The sequence below is a fragment of the Populus euphratica genome, unplaced genomic scaffold, assembly GCF_000495115.2.
Source record: "Populus euphratica unplaced genomic scaffold, PopEup_1.0 scaffold87.1, whole genome shotgun sequence".
NCBI classification, from domain to species: Eukaryota; Viridiplantae; Streptophyta; class Magnoliopsida; order Malpighiales; family Salicaceae; genus Populus; species Populus euphratica.
This window is the reverse complement of record NW_011499900.1, coordinates 902,012-924,829: the sequence shown is the minus strand read 5'-3', so window position 1 is coordinate 924,829 and position 22,818 is coordinate 902,012. Positions and strand designations below refer to the sequence as shown.

The following is a 22,818-nucleotide window of genomic DNA, read 5'->3' as shown; positions in this document are numbered from 1 at the left end:
TTTGTTTTGATAATGTTTTTGGTTTAATTCTATTTAGTTAACCTTAAACAATTTCTTTCTATTCCTTTCCTTATCATTTTTTAATCTATAGATAATTTAATAAATTAATTTTTTTTTCAATTTCATCCCATATAAGTTTTTAATTTTTCAAATTTGGTCCTCATTCTTTTCATTATATTTATTTTGTTTGTGATCATTTTTAATTATTTTTTTCAAATTTCATCATCTTTTAGTTTTTTCTGTCAAATTTTATCTTCATTGTTTTTGTTGTATTTTTTCTTTGTGATTTTTTTATTAGTAATTTTTTTTAATTTTATCATTTAAAATTAAATTTGACGAGAGTAAAATTTCTTAATTGAACCTATGTCTAGGATTTCACAATGTGTAGGTTTTAGAGATTATACTAGATTCAGAAGGTTTGTCTAGGTTTATTTGTTTGTTTTTTAATTATATTTTGGGTTTTTTCTTATTTTTTGGGTTTGATTTTATTGGATTAGGCATCTATAATTTGTTTTTAATTTCACCAGCAACTATTTTTTAATCTATAAATAATCTAATAAATTACAAATGTTTCTTAATTCCATCATTTATAATATTTTAATCTTTCAAATTTGGTATTCATTATTTTAATTTATATGTATTTTGTTTGTGATTATTTTAATATTTATTTTCAAATTTCATCATCCTTTGATGTTTTTTCCCTCAAATTTTATATTCATTTGTTTTGAATTTGATTTTTTTGTTTTGTTTTTTCAAGTTTTTTTATTAATATTTTTCAACAATTTTATTTTTCAGAATTAAATTGGTTGATAATTAAGAGTTTTGATTGAACTCGAGTCCAGAATTTAACAAATTGCAAGTTTTTAAAATTAGATAGGAAGTTTATGCCTTTCATTTCCTTTGTTTTATTTAATTAACTTTTATCTTATTTATGTTCTTATTTTGTTTATTTTATTTTATTTTATTATGTTAGTATTGAGTTGTTTGATAATTCAGATAAATTAAAATATAATATTTTAAATGTTTTAAATTATTTTCTTATTATTTTTTTTATATTATTTACATTATTATTTCAACCATTGACTCCAAACTTAATTTTTAGCCTAGTACTTTTTTTCATAAATTTTTATTTTTAATCAGGTTGCTAGAAAGCGAAAGCGCGTGCATCATATTAAGAAGAACCTGTATAGGTAGGTGTAATTCTCTTAATCGACGAAGATCGACCCAAAATAGCTACCGCAAATAATGCATTGCATGATAAGGATGTGTATGAAATTATGATAATAATTTATTTATTTTTATTTATAATTATATTAAAATAATATATATATTATTTTTTAAAAATTATTTTCATAGATGATATGTTAAACAGCGAGTGCAGGTTGCTTTTCTTCGAGTCCAAAGAAGCCACCTTGAAAAGCTGGACCCCATGCACGAAACAAGTCCTGTTATCTGAAAGTTTTTGGACACATAAAGTTACAAAAGCAGGGAACCAGACATCGTTCATTTTCATGGCTGGCTACACTTGTGGCGCCAAGTAACTCCATCACTGAACCTCACCCACAAACCCCGATCTCCCATCAACAGCAACGTCGGCAACAAAAAACACAATTGATAATCAATGGCTCTCTTCAATACCCCATCATCATCTCTTTTGCAGACACAAAATTTCTTTACTAGTCCCAAGAAAATATCACCCTTCTTGCTGACTGTTTCTTGCTCAAAATCACCGTCACAGCCGACGTCATCGCCTTCTCCTGTTGATGATAATAGTGAGAATGAAGAGCCAAAGAGAAGATTATCACAGCAATCATCGTGGGAAGCTAAGGATTCAGAGGGAAAAGACTATCTTTACAGGCTAGGAAAAGAAGCTGATAATATGAACATTGCGGTTGGAGCTAGGGCTGGTGTTGTTGATTCTCTTTTTGCTGGCAGTTTTCTTGGCAAAGACTGTGGGTTTCTTGTTTTCTTTGAATTCTTGTTGCTCCCAAAATTTATCTGAGCTTCATTTAATTTCGTTGAGAATCAATTCATGTTCTTTGTTTTTTTTTTTTTTGTGTGTGTTTTATTAACTGCAGCTGATATTGTGTTTGATTACCGTCAAAAAGTGACAAGATCATTTGAGTATCTTCAAGGCGATTATTACATTGCTCCTTTGTTCTTGGTAATTTCCGCTTAGTTATCTTTCTTCTTTTTTAGTGTGGTTTATAGTTCAGTTTATGTAGTGCAAATGAGAATTACTAATACTGTTTGATATCTTGGCTTTCGAATGGAAGTTAAGTGTGCTGTATAAGGTGAAATGTGATGTGGTGGATTTTTACCCCAAAAGTTTTAACGATCCCTTTTGATACCTTCGAGCACTAATAGTGTAAACAAAATTGCCCCGATATTGCATTTAGATACAAGGCCTCTTGCTCTTGCTCTGGTGGAAAGAAAGGGGTGAGGTCGACCCTGTGTATTTGTATCATTGTATGTATTGTTCGTTTGTGGAGAGCTTAGCATTCATGTTTTTTGCACCATCTTCTGTTTGTTGTCTTTCCTTTATGATGAAAATTATGCTTGTAGAGTAAGGTCAGGGTGAAATGTATATGTGCTGAATTTTAAGCCAAAGTAAGTTCCAATTATCCATCCAAGCCACTAAAGAACTGGGATTTTTAAGAAGTCAGACATCTCACATCCATTGCATTTAGACCAATGTCCTTTAGCTCTTGCTATAGTGGAAAGAAAATGGTGAGGTTGATCGAGGTTTTATTTTTAAATCTTCAATATCAAGAGAAAGTTCTTGCATTTCAAACTTGGATAAACTCTCTCAACTCTTATTGCAAGTTGTTGTTGGAGCTAATGTGTGACATGTGGAATATTGTCCCTCCAGATTATCTGTATGTATTGTCCGTTTGTTGAAAACATAGCATTCATTATTGTTGCCCTTGGCTTGATTCTCAACAGAAGAAATTTTTTTGCAGAAATATAGAATCTGCAGTTACTTTCTTTTTATTATTTTTCCTTTCATCTTGATTTGTCTATGCTCATGAAGTTCATACGTTCATCAATTCTTTATGTCTGCTTTGTTTGTGACAGGATAAAGTTGGTAAGTTCTGTTGATTTGAGCAAAGGTGAAGAAACTATGTTGCAGTAAGAAAAGTTGGTGAAAATGAAATTACCAGTGGCCTGCCCACCTGTCATATTGTGATTTTATTGTTTGATATAGGACTCATCATTTGCCAATTGTTTTGTGTTTACATGAAAGGGAGGAATGATAGATTTTTATGATTCTGTTTCTTTCCCCTTTTATGCCAAAGTATACGTGAAATATATGTCAAAAGACAGATATGAGCACCGCAAGATATACATCCAAAAGACAATAAAATGTGGTTGTTAATCTTTATATCATTTGTTGCTGATGATTTCTATACATGTTTGCTAGAGTCAATAGCATGTTTTTGGTAGTCATGTAAAATTTGTATCTATGAGATATGTTGGGATCATATTTATGGTTCTGGTGAGCTCCAACTTGTCTTAGCGATTTTTGGTTAGGGTTTCCATTTGCACCTAATATTAATGACTCAAGTTGTTAAAGGATAATAGATGAATTAAAGGGTACATATGGAGGTTACGTGTTAGGTGAATACCTTTTTCTCCACTATTATAACATTGTTTTATGTTTTATGTTTTATATAACGTTTTGATGTGCTGAAAAACCAGAAATACTACTGACTTTCCTCTACACATGCTCTGCTTTTAATACAGTGTGCCATATTGTGAAGAACTACCTAGCTCATCGTCTGAACGTCAAAGTTCCTTTGATTCTAGGTATTGATTTGCAGCATTTTTTCATTGTCAAGGTTTTGGCGACAGAGCAGTGCTGGTTAGAGTGTGTCCATAGTTGTCAGTGTTCATTTTTCATGTTTTATTCCTTCTATAAAACCTAAAAAAATATCTTCAGAGACATGCTTATCTTATTCTAAAATCATATATTGTTAAACATGTTTCCATGAAAAAATATTTCTCAACTCTTAGTATAGGATGCATATATATTGAATTGAGTTTCTGTTTGAAGCAGTTCTACTCTGAAAACTATTTGGGTGCATGCATTCTTCTATATGAGTAGGGTGACTACATAGTTCATGTGTCACTATATAATTTTGAAAATAATTTGAGAATTAACGTTTTCTTACAGGTATCTGGGGAGGAAAAGGCCAAGGAAAATCATTTCAGACTGAACTTATTTTTCAAACCTTGGGAGTTGAACCTGTAATTATGTCTGCAGGAGAATTAGAATCAGAAAGAGCTGGTAAGATAGGTTTCTATCATGCTTTTAATAGATATGATGTATAAAGATACTTTTGGGTTTGGACATCTTGCTAAATTCTAATGCCCGATAGCTTTCAACCTTTCTCCTCATACAACAATTATCTCTTAACTAACACAATCCATATATGATGGTTGAATTGAAGATAATCCTCAAAACAATGGGAGCAAGAAAGTAGGTGGCTGCAAGTGAGAAATTTGTATAGATAGAATGATGTGTGGAATAGTGACACACACTCTCGCATTTAAAGGGAAAATTTATATGTTTATATTTAACCGCTTCCAATTATTACAACATTCCCTGCTAATTAATTTTTCCCCGCTTACAGGAGAACCAGGAAGATTGATCAGAGAACGCTATAGAACTGCTTCCCAAGTGGTCCAAAACCAAGTTAGAAGCTTTACTACTCTCACTGTTGGTATATGTATGTATAGGGATTTGAAGTTAATAGAATTGTTATATGTGATTCACGCTATGATTTTTGTCCTTCTAATTCTGCAGTTGATGCACTGGTCTCACAATCTACTATTTTGTTTGAGTACTTGACAAACTGTTTGTTACGGGAATCAGCAATTTTCACTAATATTATGAGCCTAGACTAAGTTCTCTGTACATACGAGTATAAATTAGAAAATGTTGTATCGAGCTAAGATGAAAACGCAACTCGCTTGCATATTTTTCAAACACACTTTGATATCTTTCAGTTAAAATCGGTTCATTTTCTTTCATATAGATGAGTGAGAGATGACCTCTGGGTTTATACCTACTAAGATGTACTAGTTTATTGTTTTTCTTGGGCTAAGGTAATGCTTAGGTGCTGTCTGTTTTACTGCCAGATGACAGGTTGGGCCCCCCACTTTTCTTTCTGGTGGGGTTGCCAAACTGCTTTAAATATGGTCAACGTTTTGTTTTGAATCTCTGACAGAAGTTTCTTGTTGTTTCATATCAATTTCTTTGAGTCAGTAACATAATTTAGTCGCTTTCCGTTAAATAATGCAGGGAAAGATGAGCTGTTTGATGATCAATGACATTGATGCTGGCCTTGGTAGATTTGGTAAGCTATGGCCTGTGCTTAGATCTGGACTTGGGATTTGAACTGGATTATATGATTACAGCCAGTTAATGAAAACAGCTTTTAACTTGATTTCTTCCATTATAGTATTAGCATGTCCAGTTTTGTAGTCTTGGACAAAACATTTCAAAATTTTTACTCTTCTGCAATTTTCTTTTTGTAAAATTTTATGACCATTTTGTGTACTTATACAGGAAATACTCAAATGACAGTCAACAATCAAATTGTTGTGGGGACTTTAATGAATTTGTCAGATAATCCTACAAGGGTTAGTATTGGACAAGATTGGCGAGAATCAGATATCACAAACAGAGTTCCAATCATTGTTACTGGAAATGATTTTTCAACAATTTATGCTCCCTTGATTCGTGATGGAAGGATGGAAAAATTTTACTGGTATTTAACTCATTCAGGAATATTAATGGTTTTACTGGTTCTAGCTCTCGTTAGTACTTATTGCCAATGAAATATCAAGACGCATTTGGAAAAGGCACCAGTTTTTATCTTTACACACTGACAAGTGCATTCGCATGCACATAAACAATGCGCTCATAGATAGGCATGTCTCATGCATTATATGTGTCGTGGATGTTTTAGGAATCCAATTAAACACAATCCAATTAGTAGATGTTGAATGTGGTGAACACACTACCACATGCTGGCATACAATGCATGCATGATGCGCCCACATCACACATATTGCTGCTTTCTTTTTCCAAGTGATCTTGTGGTTTTTGGAATACAGAGATTTTGTGGAGTTGATCGAGCTGTATTATCCACACCAGAAGTATTTGTTTTATGGTGCAGGCAGCCTAACCGGGAAGATATTGTGAATATTGTTCACAGAATGTATGAGAAGGATGGCATATCCAGAGATGAGGTTGTGAGCATTGTGAACAAATTTCCTAATCAAGGTACCTCCATTTCATTGATTGATTCCATCATAAAAAAGAATGCACTAAAAATTAAAGTATGGATGATTTGACTTAATTTTATCTCCTTTCTCATTTTCTTTTGCAGCTTTGGATTTCTATGGAGCTCTTAGGTCCAGAACATACGACAGGTCAATTTCTAAGGTAATTAACTCTTATTTGAATTCTGGAATGCCTGTGAAAATTCAAAATCAGTTCCTCAAAAGTCTCTATATTCTTCCATCTAGCTTTTATCTGTCTGCCTTATGTTTTCAAAGTTCAATAAGGAGGAGCATGCATATATATATATATATATATGAGTCTCTGAAAAATATACAAATACACCGGTATCTGGAATAGCAAAGATACAGGGGTAATGAGGTAGCAAAATCCTGAGAAGAGCAAAAGTGCATAAGATGGAAAAAAAATGGAGAGAGTGTTTGAATGTGCATGCATGGTGTAAAGAATGAAAGAATTTCTGGCAATGGGAAGTTCAGGCTGGAAATGGGAGGGAAGGAAGATAATCGAATGTACCTGTTGTTAAGGACTGTGAGAGGTTGAGCTGAAAACTACGACCATATTAGCAAGTTCACAAGAAAGTTTCTTCTTGTCCATAGGTTGAAGCCATGTTTTAATCACCAAAACCAGTTTAAACATTCCGCTTTTATTATCTGATTTCCTTCTTTTGCCATTGGCCAATGTTTTGTGGCCCACCATAGCTTAGGTAGGAAAGTGGCTCGAGGGTATTGGGTCGCTATGAACTGTTGATGTTGAGGTTGGTTTCGAGACAGGAATCTGGGGAGGGATTAAAGGGAGAAAATGATGGAAGGAGTGGAGGAATGGGGAAATGTCTATCGTTTGTCTTGTTGTTTAGATGCTACAAAGAGGAAAAGAAGAACATGAACTTGTTTTCTGTTTTGAAAAATAAAACCCCGCTTATTATGATATGTACTAACAAGTCGAGTTGTATGCATAATTCTGTTTTCTATTTTGATTTCCATTGCAGTGGGTCGATGATATTGGAGGTATTGAAAATCTTGGTAAACAACTTCTCAGGCGAAAGAAGGATGAGAAACTTCCTGAGTTTACTCCCCCAGAGGTAATGTATATGAATCGCAACTCTTCTTTTTTGGTCATTTATTAAGAGTACTGGGGGTATCTCTCTGTTTTTCACGAATTCTCTGTTTTTCATTAACCATCGAGGCATGAAGTAGTTCTTCCACGTGTTGCAGCAAACGATGGAGGCTTTACTTGAATCAGGCCACTCTCTCATAAGAGAGCAGCAGCTGATTATGGAGACTAAGCTTTCAAAGGAATACATGAAGAATATTGATGACTAAAGTAGGATGGAAAATGCAGCATCTGAGATAAGAGAAGGTAAGAATGAATGAATTCCTTGTTTCCATCTGCTGCGTTTGCAGGAATGTACTTGTTTATCAGATGAGTTAAAAGAAAGATGCCACGTGCTCATCTTGCTGCTAGTTTCCTCTTTACTTCTCCATGACTAAAAGAAAGTCTGGCAAATTTCTTGACTTGTGTAAAACAAGAAAAGCCTCAGACAGAATGTAGCTCAAAAGTCAAAAAAACAAAACAACTAAAACGGTTAGCAAATTCTGTGGGGGTGATAGACATATTTTTCTATTTACTGCTAGAGTGTAATTATTATTTTTTTCATTCCAAAAAAAATCAAATGCATTGGTTTTTGGGCTATTTTGTTTCCATAGGATTTATTAGTCATTAAAAAATAAAAGATATATCTTTTTAATTTTTTAAGTATAATAAAAGAATCTAATTACCTTTCATATAAAAAATTATTTTAAAACTGGCACACAAATATATTTCTGACTTTTCATCTTCTTAAATGTTGTACAATGACAAGCGTCCATGAGTTTTTGGTTTTTTTACTTTGATTTATTTTTGTTATTACCATGCTTGGAGAGAGCAATTTAATCTTTTACATTGATTTTACAAGGCAAAAACATATATATCAATACTTGTGGGGTGTTCTTGCATTTTGGGTAGTGTATGGATGTTTTCAAATAGCAAAAAAATATCATGATGTCATATTATTAGATGTATAGTACTATACTTTTCTTGTTGGTGCGAGGGGAGTTGGTGGTGGGGTGGTTTATTATCAGCAAAAAAATTTTTTTGTCCTAAAATTACATGTTAATATTTTTTTTATTGTTAATATTTCAACTTTAACTTTTATTTTTTTAATTTATAATTTTTTTTGTTTTATTGTAAAATTTTTACTTATTTTTAATCTTATCATTCAATTTTAATTTATTATACATTATTTTTTCCAATGTGATTCCTCATTTTTTTTTATTTTTGTTGTTTCTTAGTTAATTTTTTTTATTTTCACCTTTTAATAAAAAAAACTATAGTTGCACTAAAATTTATTTTTTGTTTCAATTTCATTTTTATTTTTTTAATTGATATTTTTTTTATTTTGGATTTTCTCATATGATTTTATCATTGAGCAATTAATTTGTTTGAGATTGGACTTCACAGTTTCTCCTTGTATGTTACTTACATATAATTATCTTGATTATAGATTTAAAAAGTTAATGGAGATTTACATCTTTTTTCTTTTGGTTTATTTTTTTATTTTATCATTTAACATTAATTTTTTTTTATATTTTAAAATAGTTTTTTGTTTTTTATTGATTTTTTTTAATTGGATTATCATGATCTCATAGTCTAAAAAATAAGCTTGAAGAATTAATCCAAGTTCACTCATTTCTTATTGTCTAGGTTATATGTTTATAATGCTAAATCACATTAACTAATATTTTTTATCCATTTTGTTTATCCAATTCCATCATTCCATATTAATTGGCCAAGAATTGAACATAATAGTTTTTCCCATCTTGGTTTTTGTCCAGATCATTTAATTGTAATTTTTTTATGAGATTGACATTTTTTATTTATTATTATTGATTAAGAGAATTGCACTTCTCGTACACACCTTTCTGATTTCCTTTTCTTGGACTCGTTCTTTCCTTCCTCTTCTCTTATTCTCTTAAAGAGAGAGTTTGAAACTGATAGGCTTTTGCTGCCTCTTTACTTCTGTATTCAGTTGTAATTTATACAATGTTACGTATAACAAAGTGGAGAAATTTAAGCATTAGAGATTACACAGCAATTGCTACTAAATCAGAGATTTGATCTGTGCATCTGCTTAGGAGATCCTTGCTACTGGTTTTTGGCTAAGTCAGCACATGCTCGAACACTCTTTCCCGTCTTCATTTCATCATTATCCCGTGTCATCTTATCATTAATTTTGAATCCAGTGATCTGATTTAAGTGATAATAAGTTGGTTCCATCTAAAGATCCATGCGATTCGTTGAGTTTCAGACAAGGGACAATCCCAGAACTTGCTGTGGCTTTAGTCACATCAGAGGGGGGACAAGAGTCATCTATCAAGGACTTGTTTTCTCATTTTATATCATCCATGGATGGAACAAAATGGACATCGCCTAATTTTTCTGAGAGAACAGCAAGGATTCTTCATTCGTTATGTTCAATAGCCAATGGCTGCATCGAAGAGTGAAGAGCTCAATCACATATTCCTGCCTATCCATTTTGCCTCGTAGCTTTTACTGATATACGCCTGCATGCATATCCAAGGGCACAAAAAGAGCACAAACCTTCAATTCCCAGGATGCGTCAGTTGTCTCTTTAAATGTCTCTTTTGAAGAACACAAGAATCTGGTTTGATTTTGAAGAATCTAGATGTTTCAAGAAATCTACCCAAGGCATCTTGAATGTGTTTTGGGACTTCATGCCCGTGTCAACCATGATGTAACCCCAGACAAATCACCTATCCACCTCGACAATACTGTTTTCATCATGAGCACAGGTCTTTTAAAGAGAAGGGTGTTGAACACTATATTCTATTTGATCAGTTTTGGTGGCAAGAACAATCAAGATTATCCACAAATCATAGAATCCAATGCTTAATCTAGGAGGGCTACTAAAACATGTCAATTCTCACCCACTCACACTGACGTTGCATCAGAAAATATATTCACTTTCTTTTTAAAGCAAGGGTCACCAATGGAGCTGTCACTTGGAAGCTCCTGGAGCCATGGGATGGGATATGAACATCAACTTTGTAGAGAAAAAAAAATAAAGCTAGAGATGAAGGACAGGCACTAATGGTGTTTCTTATCCTCTCTCAATGGCTTTGAGTTTGGAAAAAATGAGCCGCAAAGTATGCGCAAGAAAGGAATCATCGTGCCTGATGATTTTGTAAAGGAAAAATGTCAGAGGAGGGTCGAAACAGTGGGGTTCGAGTTGATCAATCAAGTTAGTTAATAATATTCAAATAAATATGATTGGTTTAGACGGTATGCCTTGAGTAAGCACGCATAGCTTTTGGTGCTTTGGTTGCAATTGTGATAAAGCATTCTCTTTTCATGGTGCTCAAATCGGAATGCTTCCATGGCGGCCTCCCATTTCCCTGAACATCATTCTACCGACGAATACACCCATCATGGAAAAGGCAATGATATGATGCTAAATTGACTCAATTAATCTACACCATCCCTCGACCCAGGAACTTGCATCTCTTAACTCTTTGTTCTTGCATCCATCCAACGATACGAGCGAGTTTTCTAGGCCATCACAACCATATCAATATCTGAATGATGGACAAGAAATATAAAATAAATATATTTTTATGAATTCTATACATTAAAAACTAAAAGAACACATGAACGTGTTTTCACCACCAATCTTTTCTATTCCAACACAATGATCGAAGAAAGCTTTCATTCCTTTTGTTTTCTCTTGTTCCAATCGTAATACGAGAGAATATATCCAAGCATTTGTCTCTTCCTTGCCGTGAGGATATCGGAATGTTACTTCGAGATTGCTCTTTTTTGTGGATTTAATCGAAGAAAAATATATTGATTTTTCCTCGTCCAAACTACGTGCAAAGAGAAGCTTATTCATTTAGATCATTAACGTAAGAAATTATGTGGCGAACCAATTAAGTTCTTGTGTGTGTTAATCATAGAGTAAATCATGTAAAGTAAAATACATTAAAGTAAAGTTAAAGGAGGCTGCATTTATTTTATATATATATAAAGCTTACTTTATAGATGCATTAACCTTAGAGAAAAGAGTTTAATTATGACTTGGTTTCTATAGTCTAACAAAAATAATTAATTAGTGTTTTTGAAATTAGGTATTCAATTCTTATATATTTTTTTAAAGCTCATTTATAATTTAATTTAATCAAAATAATCAGTTATTTATTTATTTTACATGTAAGAATTCTATAACAATTTTAATTAAATATATTTCTTTTTAAAAAATCTACCACAACTAAAATTATCTTTTAAAATCTATTTTTTTAAATCAGATTTTAATTAAATATATTTCTTTTTAAAAAATCTACCACATCTACAATTATCTTTTAAAATCTATTTTTTTAAAATCAGAAATATAAAACATCCACTTCTGTTTTGGATTTCAAAAATAAAATATGGAAAGATTGAGAATAATAATAATAAAGGTTAAAGGAGATGGGACGTATGGACCACGTAGGATTAACAATAAGCATTATGCAGGTTAGGATTAATTAGGTGAAGAGCCTATTAATTATATAATATTCAGGATTAATTACGTTAAATTCACCTTGTTGGATTTAACGATCCAAACACTACAAGAGCCGGACGGCAATTATTCTCTCCTATTTCTGAAAGGGCCATTTTAATTGGGTGTTTTCTGCCATTGTTATCTCTAGAAGGACACCAATTTTGTTATGAGTTAATTTTAAATCGAATTTTGATGAATACCATGGTATGGTATGAATAATGCGAAGAAATTAATAAAAAATCATTTACATGTTTTATTATTAACATGTAAATATTTAAAAATTATTTATTATATAATCCCTTATTCAACATTGACCGTCAAATTTGAAATTTATTAATGGGTTTTATATCCCTATTTTTCTATTTACTTGTCTCACTTGGTAATGCAAAACTTAAGAACATATAAGAACATATATAGAGAATAGAAATGAGATCAATAAAATCTTCCATTTCTTGGGAAAGAATTTTTTATATGAAAATAACGTGTAATTATTATCTTGAAATAAAAAATATAAAAAAAATAAGAGCTGTTATCATATATCTCTTATTTTAAAATATATAAATTCATTCAGAAACAAATTTATATATTTTATATTTTTATCAATATTTTCCGAACCAAATATACATATATTTTATATATAAATGTGTATATCTTACGTTTTCGAACACTAATCACAACCTAATCGAGAAGTCACTTGGCAATATCTTAAGAAGTTTAGGTCAAATTTCGCAATTAAGTCGAGACAAATAAAAAGAGAAAAATAAAGAGAACAGGAAATAAAAGGAAAAAAGACAAATGGTTTCCAATTTATAAAAAGAAAGAAAGAGATGTGGGTCAATATTTAATAAATAAATAAATAAACAAACAAATAAAAAAGAATCCTTTGAAAATAATTACTTGCCAAGACATGGATGGAGCCATATCTCTTTCAAATTAAGCTTAAGGTGACCAATCTTTTTCATACCATTTATCCACCATTCCTTCCCTCATTAATTTTCAAGCCACTTGGTCCAGAACGTTGCCGACATTGTATTGCAATTACCTAAATTGATGTGTTGTCACGAACCTAATTACGTTTAGCAATTAATTTTATTTTTAATTAAAAAATATCTTTATTTATTTTTTTTAATGCATTTCAAAATAAAAAAAATATTTTTAAAAAATATTTTATATTATAAAGCCAGTTCCTTCTTGCTAGAAACTGCAAAAATTTGCAGTTGAAGTGTTAGGGAAGGACTTATTTTTTTTCTTTGTATTCAGGCTCGAATCTTATTATACATGTTTGTCATCCCATAGTATTTTATATATTTATTAAACTTGTAAGATATTCAATAAGTTATAATTATTTTTAAAAAATATATTACGTCATAAAGCCAGTTCCTTCTTGCTAGAAACTGCAAAGATTTAATGTGGCTGAAGTTGTTAGTTTCTGGAAAATATAGGGACTGACTTGTAATTTACCAGTTTTCAGATTGTCAGACCGCCCCCGCGGAGGATCCAATTGGGCTTTCCACAGAAAACCTGGCACGTGTCTCCCTATTTTTCTATTTACTTGTCTCACTTGGCAATGCAAAACTTAATAACATATATAGAGAATATAGAAATGAGATTAATAAAATCTTCCATTTCTTGGGAAATAATTTTTTTATATGAAAATAACGTATAATTATTATCTTGAAATAAAAAAAATAAGAGCTGTTATAATATATCTCTTATTTTAAAATATATAAATTCATTTTAAAAACAAGTTTATATATTTTATATTTTTATTGATATTTTCCGAACCAAATAAACATATATTTTTTATATAAATGTGTATACCTTACGTTTTCGAACACTAATCACAACCTAATCGAGAAGTCACTTGGCAATATCTTAAGAAGTTTAGGTCAAATTTCGCAATTAAGTCGAGACAAATAAAAAGAGAAAAATAAAGAGAACAGGAAATAAAAGGAAAAAAGACAAATGGTTTCCAATTTATAAAAAGAAAGAAAGAGATGTGGGTCAATATTTAATAAATAAATAAATAAACAAACAAATAAAAAAGAATCCTTTGAAAATAATTACTTGCCAAGACATGAATGGAGCCATATCTCTTTCAAATTAAGCTTAAGGTGACCAATCTTTTTCATACCATTTATCCACCATTCCTTCCCTCATTAATTTTCAAGCCACTTGGTCCAGAACGTTGCCGACATTGTATTGCAATTACCTAAATTGATGTGTTGTCACAAACTTAATTAAGTTTAGCAATCAGTTTTATTTTTAATTAAAAAATATCTTTATTTGTTGTTTTAATGCATTTCAAAATAAAAAGTTATTTTTAAAAAATATATTACGTCATAAAGCCAGTTCCTTCTTGCTAGAAACTGCAAAGATTTAATGTGGCTGAACTTGTTAGTTTCTGGAAAATATAGGGACTGACTTGTAATTTACCAATTTTCAGAGTGTCAGACCACCCCCCTCGGAGGATCCAATTGGACTCTTCACTCAAAACCTGACACGTGTCTATCTCAAGTCAATTGCTTAACCAACACAATCAATGCACGCATAAAGCCGAAAGAAATCTTTTAATGAAACCCGAAAATACCCACCCAAATTGCACCACGTGTTGCTTTTGAGTTAATTATTAGCAAGAATAGAACAGGTTTACCTGGCCAAGTAACCTCCTTTACTTTAATAGATAAATATCTCTTTTAACATGTCGGCTGTGCCGAGAATTATGCCCTTTATATTTTAGCACATATATACTCCATTAAATGCTTCAGCTTCTACAGTCGATTAATTCTTTTTTTCTTTTTCTTTTTTCTAATGATAGAAAACAATTTTCGTTTATTTTTTTATATCAATCTTACCGTAAAAGTATATGTTAAAACCCCACTGACTAATTTCTAAATAAAAAATTTATTTAATCATATATATAAATATATCTTGCGTGCTCTTAGAGTTTTTCTTTACTTGTATAAATTAATATTTTTAGAATAATACATGAGTGTTAAAATTGGGAAAAAAAAATGATCAAAAGTTTCGTTACTCCCAATAAGAGGACCGTTTTCTGACTGTTGAAGGGGCAAGAAATTTGAAATCAAAATTTGAAAAATCGGAGCCCACATGAACATACGAAATAAATAAGTTTTTATTTTAATTAAATTAAACAAGCATAAGTTTTTATTTTAATTAAATTAAACAAACATAAATAAATAAATAAATAAATATGTGCTAATTCGCAACTAGGACAAGTCCTTATTACCTCTCTCTCTCTCTCTCTCTCTCTATATATATATATATATATATATATATATGTATAATGCCGTTCGTCACCTGTCGGTGCACGTTGATAATAACACCTACTACTATATACTTCGATGAATATGGCACAAAAACTCTGATATTCTCTCAACCCTGAACCCGCTCTGTCTTTCTCTTTAAAAAGACTGTATGCTGTGTGTCTGTGGTGCTTGTTGAGAGTGAAAACCCCCCAACAAAAAAAAAAAAAAAAGTGAGAAGAGGAGAAGGAAAGTGAAGGTCTGGCCGGGTTAAAGAGCATAGCTGTGAGAGTTGTGGGTGGGTTCAGCAGGAGAAGGAAAGCCAGGACGAAGAAAATTAAAGTTGAAGATAAGTTGATGGATTTCTGGCATAAGATGATATTCCCTGTTAGGAGAGTTTGGCTTTCTGTTTCTGCTCGTCTCAAAGCTCGCAAAAATGGTGCGTCTCTTCTTTCTTTCTCCTCAGCTTATATTTTCCCTCGTAAATCTGCAGCTTTTTTCTTGGTTTGCTCCCTTTTCTTAATTTATTTTTATTTATTCTTTTCAATCTGTGTATGTTGCAGAAGTTATTTTTCAAAGAGCCTAAATCAAATGTTTGGAAATAAATAATCAAGAAGTATGCTTAGTCTTGGTAGTGTTCATCTTTCACAGCATAATTATCTTTGATGATTAAAAAGGATTCAGTGATGCGGGGCAAGATTTTATTGTTGATTGAGCTTGATTAGTAGGTCAAAGCTGCTAGAAAACTTGTTCATGAATTAATTTTAACTTTTTTTTTTGGAAGATTCCATTTGTGATGAAAACATCCACAAAGAGAAATCCACTTGAAGACAGACATTCTGAGACTGTTTCAACTATACAGAATTGTCAAATCAAGCAATTATTCTTTCATAATTCAACATGAAATTGCCAATTTGGAGATGCCTAAAAATATGTGTTAGGTAGTAACCCGAATAAGGAAAATTAATTACTTAAAATTGACGTGAGATTTTACGCTGTAATTCTTGAGTATTTATGATATAGGAGAGAGATAAATACGAAGAAAAAAAGAAAGGAAAGAAAAAAAATAATTTTTAATAAAAAAAATGGAATTCTTATGATTTTTTTGATGGGATTGAAATAATTTTCTCATTTACATAGTAGTTATAGTTTATAAAAAGTTAAGGAACTTGGAAGAAATAAAAAAATAAAAATGTCGTACGAATTAATCAAGGTTTCTCCTTTTAATAGAATTATTACAATTATTTAAAAATTATGAATGGATCTTCCACAAGCTTGTAACGTTCATTACAAGAAGATTGTAATCTACAAATTCTGTTTTTATTCAATTATTTATGTAGTGAAATGAAGGATACATAGCTTATAAGATTCTCCCAACAACTAGCATCATCCACTAGTATCAATCCACTTAAAAACAAACAAATAAAAAAAGGATGAAGCTTAAATTCCAGGAGTCATGGCTACCATCAAATTGACAGGGAATTGTTAACTGCCTTGCTTCTTGTACTTGCCATCTAGTAGAAAAATTCCATATCAAAAGCTGGAGATGCAATGGTCAATTAACAGCATAAAGAAACATACAAATGTCTTCTGGGAAACATCAGCAGCCGAAAGATGAGCCCTGCAATAGGATCAACATCATTTTTAGTGCGACTTTATGCTTAGGTCATTCAGTAATGGTCCTGACAGCAGAAAAAGTGATTTTTCTAATCACAACTTTAGTGGCCGTATGTGCTCCCCAGATGGGTCCGTGTACACTCCTAATCCTTCTGGTGCTAGGAGTAAGGACCACCACTGAAACCTCAATAAATCCTGTAATGTACCAAAACAAACTTTAGAATAGTCTTATATCCCAATCACTTTGGAGGTATCGGATGGTTAATGTCATTTATTTTATTTAGTTATAAGGTCAAGCAACTGGGTCACAGCTTCATTTATGATACCTTTTCAGCACTAGAAAATACATGTGTAACTCACAAGTTTTTCTCCCCCTGTGTTTTGAGCAGGTGCTAATCTTCTGAAGCTGCACAATGATGTACAGACATGTGGATATGAAGATGTGCAAGTGATGTGGGAAATTCTAAGGAGATCGGAATCAGAGCTGATGGCAAGTCATCCAAAGCGCAAGCAACGGCCTTTTTGGAGAGTTTTTGTATGGTCTAACCACAGTGCAGCCTCATCCTTCTCTGCAAATCACTCTTGATACAAAACTCCTGCTTGATATAATGTAAGAATAATATGCTGCCTTTTGTCTTTCAACTCGACATGGGCATTCATCATTTTGCTATCCAACGGCCGTCATTGCAGTAGCATGGTACAGAGCTGTTGCAGGGGTATCCAAATCGGTACAATATGAATGTGTCAAGTTTACCTTATAGCGAGTAAACAACTATCAGTTACATGATGTGCCTTCTGTAAATACACAATGTTTTGTCATAACCCACTGCCATAAATGAAAGCTTCCCCACAAGCAATGTCAGGAAAGAAAGGATACTGTGGTAGAAACAAGCAGTAATCCAATGTGAGAACATGGAAGACCAGCCCCCCTATCCATAACAGGGGGGGAAGGATTGCTAAAACACAGGCCAGTTATGAAAGCAATCTATACCATGCTCAATAATCCATATAACATGATTTTCCATTTCTGATCAAGAGACACTAGATTAAACCATACACAGAGAAAAGGAAACAGTCAGTTTCTTGTAAAGCTAATAGTATCACCGCCCATATAAAACCATACACCAATGGAATTTGATTAACTTACTTTAGAATATCATTTCCCTCTCTACAAGAAAGATGCTAACGGAGTCCTGTAAAGCTAATAGTATCATCACCCAGATAAAACCATACACTAATGGAATTTGATTAACTTCCTGTAGAGTATCATTTTCCTCTCTACAAGAAAGATGCTAACAGAGTAACTGTAGCACCAAGGAATTTTGAAAGAAACCGTCACTTTCTGAAACGTCTAAAGGGAGAGAGGCAAGGGGAGATATCAAGATGCTTTCAAACAGGGAATATTCGTCAGGTCGGGCAGAATTCTTGAAATTTTTGCACAAGCAACCATGCCACTGAGTTGTGTGAGTTTTTTTCATATGATGAACACTTGCACAAAGCAAACATGGGCAAAGCAAAAATAAACGCATTCGGGCTCCGTGGCTTTGTTGATTGCTTCAAGGGGAGTTTAAGAAAGCCTTTGATTCTTGCCAATGGTAACGTGAAAAGACAGGGTTATTATGGATAAAAAACACAATAACTATTTTAATTTTCATCTCTCATGCAAATGGGTTCTGCTGATATCCATTGATTAATTGAAAATTAATACAACAGCAAAAAACAGAGCAGAATAACACAAGAAATCTACGTGTTCTCATCTACAAAGCAAGGTCGAGACATTTCAATGTGTTCCAAAATAGTGATGATAAAGAAAGCCATCTTGGCCTGCTCTAGAATGGTGATTCTGCACATGGAGGACTGTCAATTGGTAATGAAGTGACAAATGCCGGCGGCCAATATTTGAGCATGAAAAGTCCACCATGAACCGTAAGACAGGGGTCGGAAGTCTCTTGCGTGGGCTCCTCTTCCTTCGGCCATCGATGGGTCCTTATTAGACGGTAACTCTGAACAAGATAGTCATCAAATGGAAACCATTTTGCAGTTTCACATAGTAAATCCATTTCAACGAGAAAAGCGTCTCAAGCACAAACACATCACTATTAACACGCGAGGGAAAAGCTATGACAATCACTTCTTCATCATGTGTTGTAGTACTCATAAATTAATTATGATAATAACAAATTTCAAAATTAAAAGGATACATATAGCCTAAATCAACAATTTTAGAATGTTCTTTGTAGTTTAGCTTATTAATAAGGACATCACTAATGACATCATATTTATTGTCATTACTAGCATTGTTAATGTCATAATTAACAACATAATCATTGTTTTATCTATCTCATTATAGAATAGTAAAAAACTCTAATTCGCAACTTATTTCTTAACAAATAGTGCTTGTTGTTCTTCAACTCTCAATCCACCTCACACTCTATGGTTTATGGCACTAAAACCATGGAAAGAGTCTCGACCCTTGTAACTACCTTCTAGTATGTCTAAGGGGCTATTGTCACTTTCCAGAGTCTTCTTTAGGGCTTTCACGTAGAGTTAATACTTGTTGGTTTAGCACGTTTCACAACTACAATTAATACCTCTTTGTTGGTTTAGCATCCTTCACGACTACACTCGCTTGGCTGTCATCAACTAATTAAGATATATTGGTTATTTGTGCTAGGTCTGGTTTGTTTATAATAGATGGATTTAGTTTAAGTTATTAAAAAAATTATTAAAAAAATAATTATTTTCTCTAATCATTTATAAAATAACATAATTCATATGAAATAATAAGTTTTTATTATTAAATCAACAAAATTCTTTCTTTCTCTTCTTCTATCTTGATTCTCTGCATTGACTTAACTTGATAAAATTTACAAAATATTTATATTATAGAATATAATTTTAATTTTAGTAATTAAAGTGATATTAAAATAATTAATCTAAAACTAAAAAAATAAATTTTCACAAATAAATTTTCCTTTTTATCTATAAGACCCTTGAACCTTTTTGGAGAAGGATTCCTGGTTTTAGTCCACAAGTAAAACTACTTGGTTTATAAAGAAAATACTTTAAAAAGCCACAGTACGATATTAGAGACAGGGAGTGCCTCTCCTATGGAAACATTAGAGATAGAAATGAAGAAACTTCACGATCGTATTTCTGGAAATGAGTGTGTGCATGAAAACAAATTTTAGTATCAAATGACAAAAAGAAAGAAAATGTATGTTAGTTCAAAGAGGAGTTAAAGCCAACAATTAATTTCCTGGTCCATATTAAAATCAGCAACAATCAGCAAAAGGTAAATTGTTAATATTCAGAACCCCAACAATTTCACTGTAGATAATACATGTACAGGAACTTTTACACCTTGCATTTTTACCTTCCTAACAAGCTAGACAAATGATTCCTGCAAAACTGTTTCTAAGAATTTCTCTCAACTAAAAGCATAAAAACTATGCTAAGAATACAACAGGGCATTCCTTTCTTTGATTACCTTTGATGGATTGCTATAAAACGTGGTACTCTCTTGCTCTGGATCAAGTTTATCTTGTTGGAGGCGGAGAGTTGGAGGACAAGAGAAGGAAACTAATTCTAGAGGCTAAGAAAGGGGTTGACCGCAACAAATCTGCTCCTTTGGACTAGCCATCAAACTAATCACATCCCAAACGTAATTTCTCCAGGACTTTATTCTTCTGATGGGTGCGTGCATATTTTCTCCAGCAGCAAGGGCCAGTCTTCTCCAAGCTGCTGTGGGTTAAGCTCCATTGCAACTTTCAAATCCAGTAAAGATATCAGGAAGTGGGATCTCTGTTCTTGCATTCCACCTAAAATCCTATTGCCACTTTGCACCTGAAAACGATGGCCTGGAAGAAAGCCATTAACAAGCTTCCCCACAGAACGGTTCTCCTGGAAATTATTTTTTGTCAAATCACATCCACGCCTTCTATTAATGAGTTCAATGCAGGACTTGATCAACCTTTTTAAGTAAGCATCCAAGCTGCTGTTCAGCAAATTGGCAGAGTCCATTGATACACCATCAAGGCCATGCGCTGCTGCAATCTGCTGCATTTGTTCTCTCAGTGTCTGTGTATCCAGCAATCCACCACTATCATACGAGCTAGCACATCTGTCATTGCTTGCTAAAGTCAAAGGCCCACGGGAACCACCTGCACTCACCATGCAAAATGGAATTCCAAGCGGTGCCTGAAGTGGAGTAGATATCTCAGATATTTCACTCTGTTCTTCACTATGTACAGATACCAAACCATCAGTTGACTGCTTTATTTGTGATAATTTTGCAGGACGCTGAAGGGAAACTTCCCCTTCTTGATGATGCTCCACCAGCTTCTGTATTCCATCTTCTGAGGCTATATTATCATCTGTAATGGTTGACTGATGAGAAGAAAAATCTGCCTTCCTATTCGGATAAGAATAGGACCAATCACTTGCAGATGTAGGAACCTCCTTATCAGGACTTGGCAGCGGCGGCGGGACAGTGGCATTACAAGCATTTTTCAAAATCGAACGTATAAATTGATTATGTAACAGGACATTATCTTTCCCAATAACAGAAACACAGAGCTTATTAAACTCAACCTTGCTCAGCTTCAGACTCAAAAATCTATTCAAATAATAGAAGTACAACTTCGACTTATCTGCCCCAATTCTCTTCACTATCTGAACTTTCAACTCCGTGAGATTTACCCGCGAATGCTGAGATGACGGTTGCATCTCTCTCACCACATAGTCGACAAAAACCAAAAAGACAAAAGAGTAGCAAAAATCACTGTTACTTTCCCTCCCAAAACTTAAATTTCACGAAGCCAAGCCAAACCCTAGTCATCTTAACAGCCAAACTTCACAACGACAAAATCCCTTTATTGATCTTACCAAAAATTTGAAGACTTTCAATGCAACTCCTATAAAGAAAACCCCTCCTTTCTTCAAGGAGAAGCTATCAATTTCAACTTTTCAGATACCCCCCAGCAAAGCTAAGGAGCTAGAAATAATGGGTTTTTCGAAATGAATACAATACAAGAGGGGAGATGTGAGATTCTAGAGAGAGAAAGCTTTGAATGGTGTCTGACCTTGTATGAATCTTCAGATTCCGAAAGAAATCAAATACGATGTAGCAGCAGCTAGCTGGCTACCATCCTTCGTTCTCTCTTGCACAAAACTACAAAGTGCTGGCAGCTTGGCTTAATAATTCTTTGCTTTCACTCTCTCTCCCAAAATCCACACACATTTTTTTTGGGATTTCAAATCATTTTGAGGTTTTCTCTTTCTCCGTCGAATTTTTTGTTGGTTTTTCAGTGACATTTTTAATTTTTATTTAAATTGAAATCTCACAGTTGAGAAATACTAATAATAAACCTCACCGTTTTGGATCCCATCTCTCATTTCACCTTCCAGTTTCTTGTCCGCAAACTGGAAATTCTAGCTGTTAAATAAAGGTTTCTTTTCCACCTGTTAGTGTTTTTCCTCGTAACATTTTAAGAAGGTTAGTTACAGTGTTTTTTTTCCATCTTTTTTTTTTCCTTGAAACCTCTTAAATACAAATTATATTAGCATGTTTTTATTCTATGTTTTTTTTTTTTGCATGTTATCGCATATATAAAGTACTAAGAAATATTTTGAATATAAATTAAAGATTAATTTTACAAAATATAATTTAATTTGTAATTAAAATAACAAGAAATAAATTTAATGAAAAAAACCATACTGCATTTTCATTATGGCATGAAAAATCTTAATTTGATTTTTGAAGTTTCGGCTAATAAATTATTTAGCACCTATTATCTCATCTTTTTATTATATTAATTAATCTTGAAAAAAAATAGTAATTAATCTTTGTATTTTTTTAATTTTTTTATAGTACTTCAAAAAAAAATATTGTACTTTGTCTTTAATTTTTTTCTATTATATTATATATAAATAAGTTGTATTTGCATGATATATTTATAAAAACAAAAATTATAATTTTTGACAACCAAAATTAATCAAGTATATATAATAATCAGGGTAAAAATATT

General features: G+C 32.4%; 2 protein-coding genes across 2 annotated transcripts; one reads left to right on the top strand and one right to left on the bottom strand.

The window, feature by feature from the left end:
• Positions 1-1,415: 1,415 nt before the first annotated feature.
• LOC105132686 (P-loop containing nucleoside triphosphate hydrolases superfamily protein) lies at positions 1,416-7,937 on the top strand. The gene is made up of 12 exons (XM_011036317.1): positions 1,416-1,952; positions 2,079-2,164; positions 3,079-3,088; positions 3,748-3,810; positions 4,178-4,291; positions 4,638-4,699; positions 5,309-5,363; positions 5,576-5,777; positions 6,189-6,295; positions 6,402-6,457; positions 7,299-7,391; positions 7,525-7,937. The coding sequence occupies exons 1-12, from the start codon at positions 1,622-1,624 to the stop codon at positions 7,630-7,632; spliced, it is 1,287 nt and encodes a 428-aa protein (XP_011034619.1). The 5' UTR covers positions 1,416-1,621; the 3' UTR covers positions 7,633-7,937.
• A 12,533-nt stretch (positions 7,938-20,470) lies between these two features.
• Positions 20,471-21,517, bottom strand: LOC105132753 (uncharacterized). Its single transcript, XM_011036423.1, has one exon. The coding sequence runs from the start codon at positions 21,515-21,517 to the stop codon at positions 20,471-20,473; it is 1,047 nt and encodes a 348-aa protein (XP_011034725.1).
• Between the last annotated feature and the right edge of the window lie 1,301 nt (positions 21,518-22,818).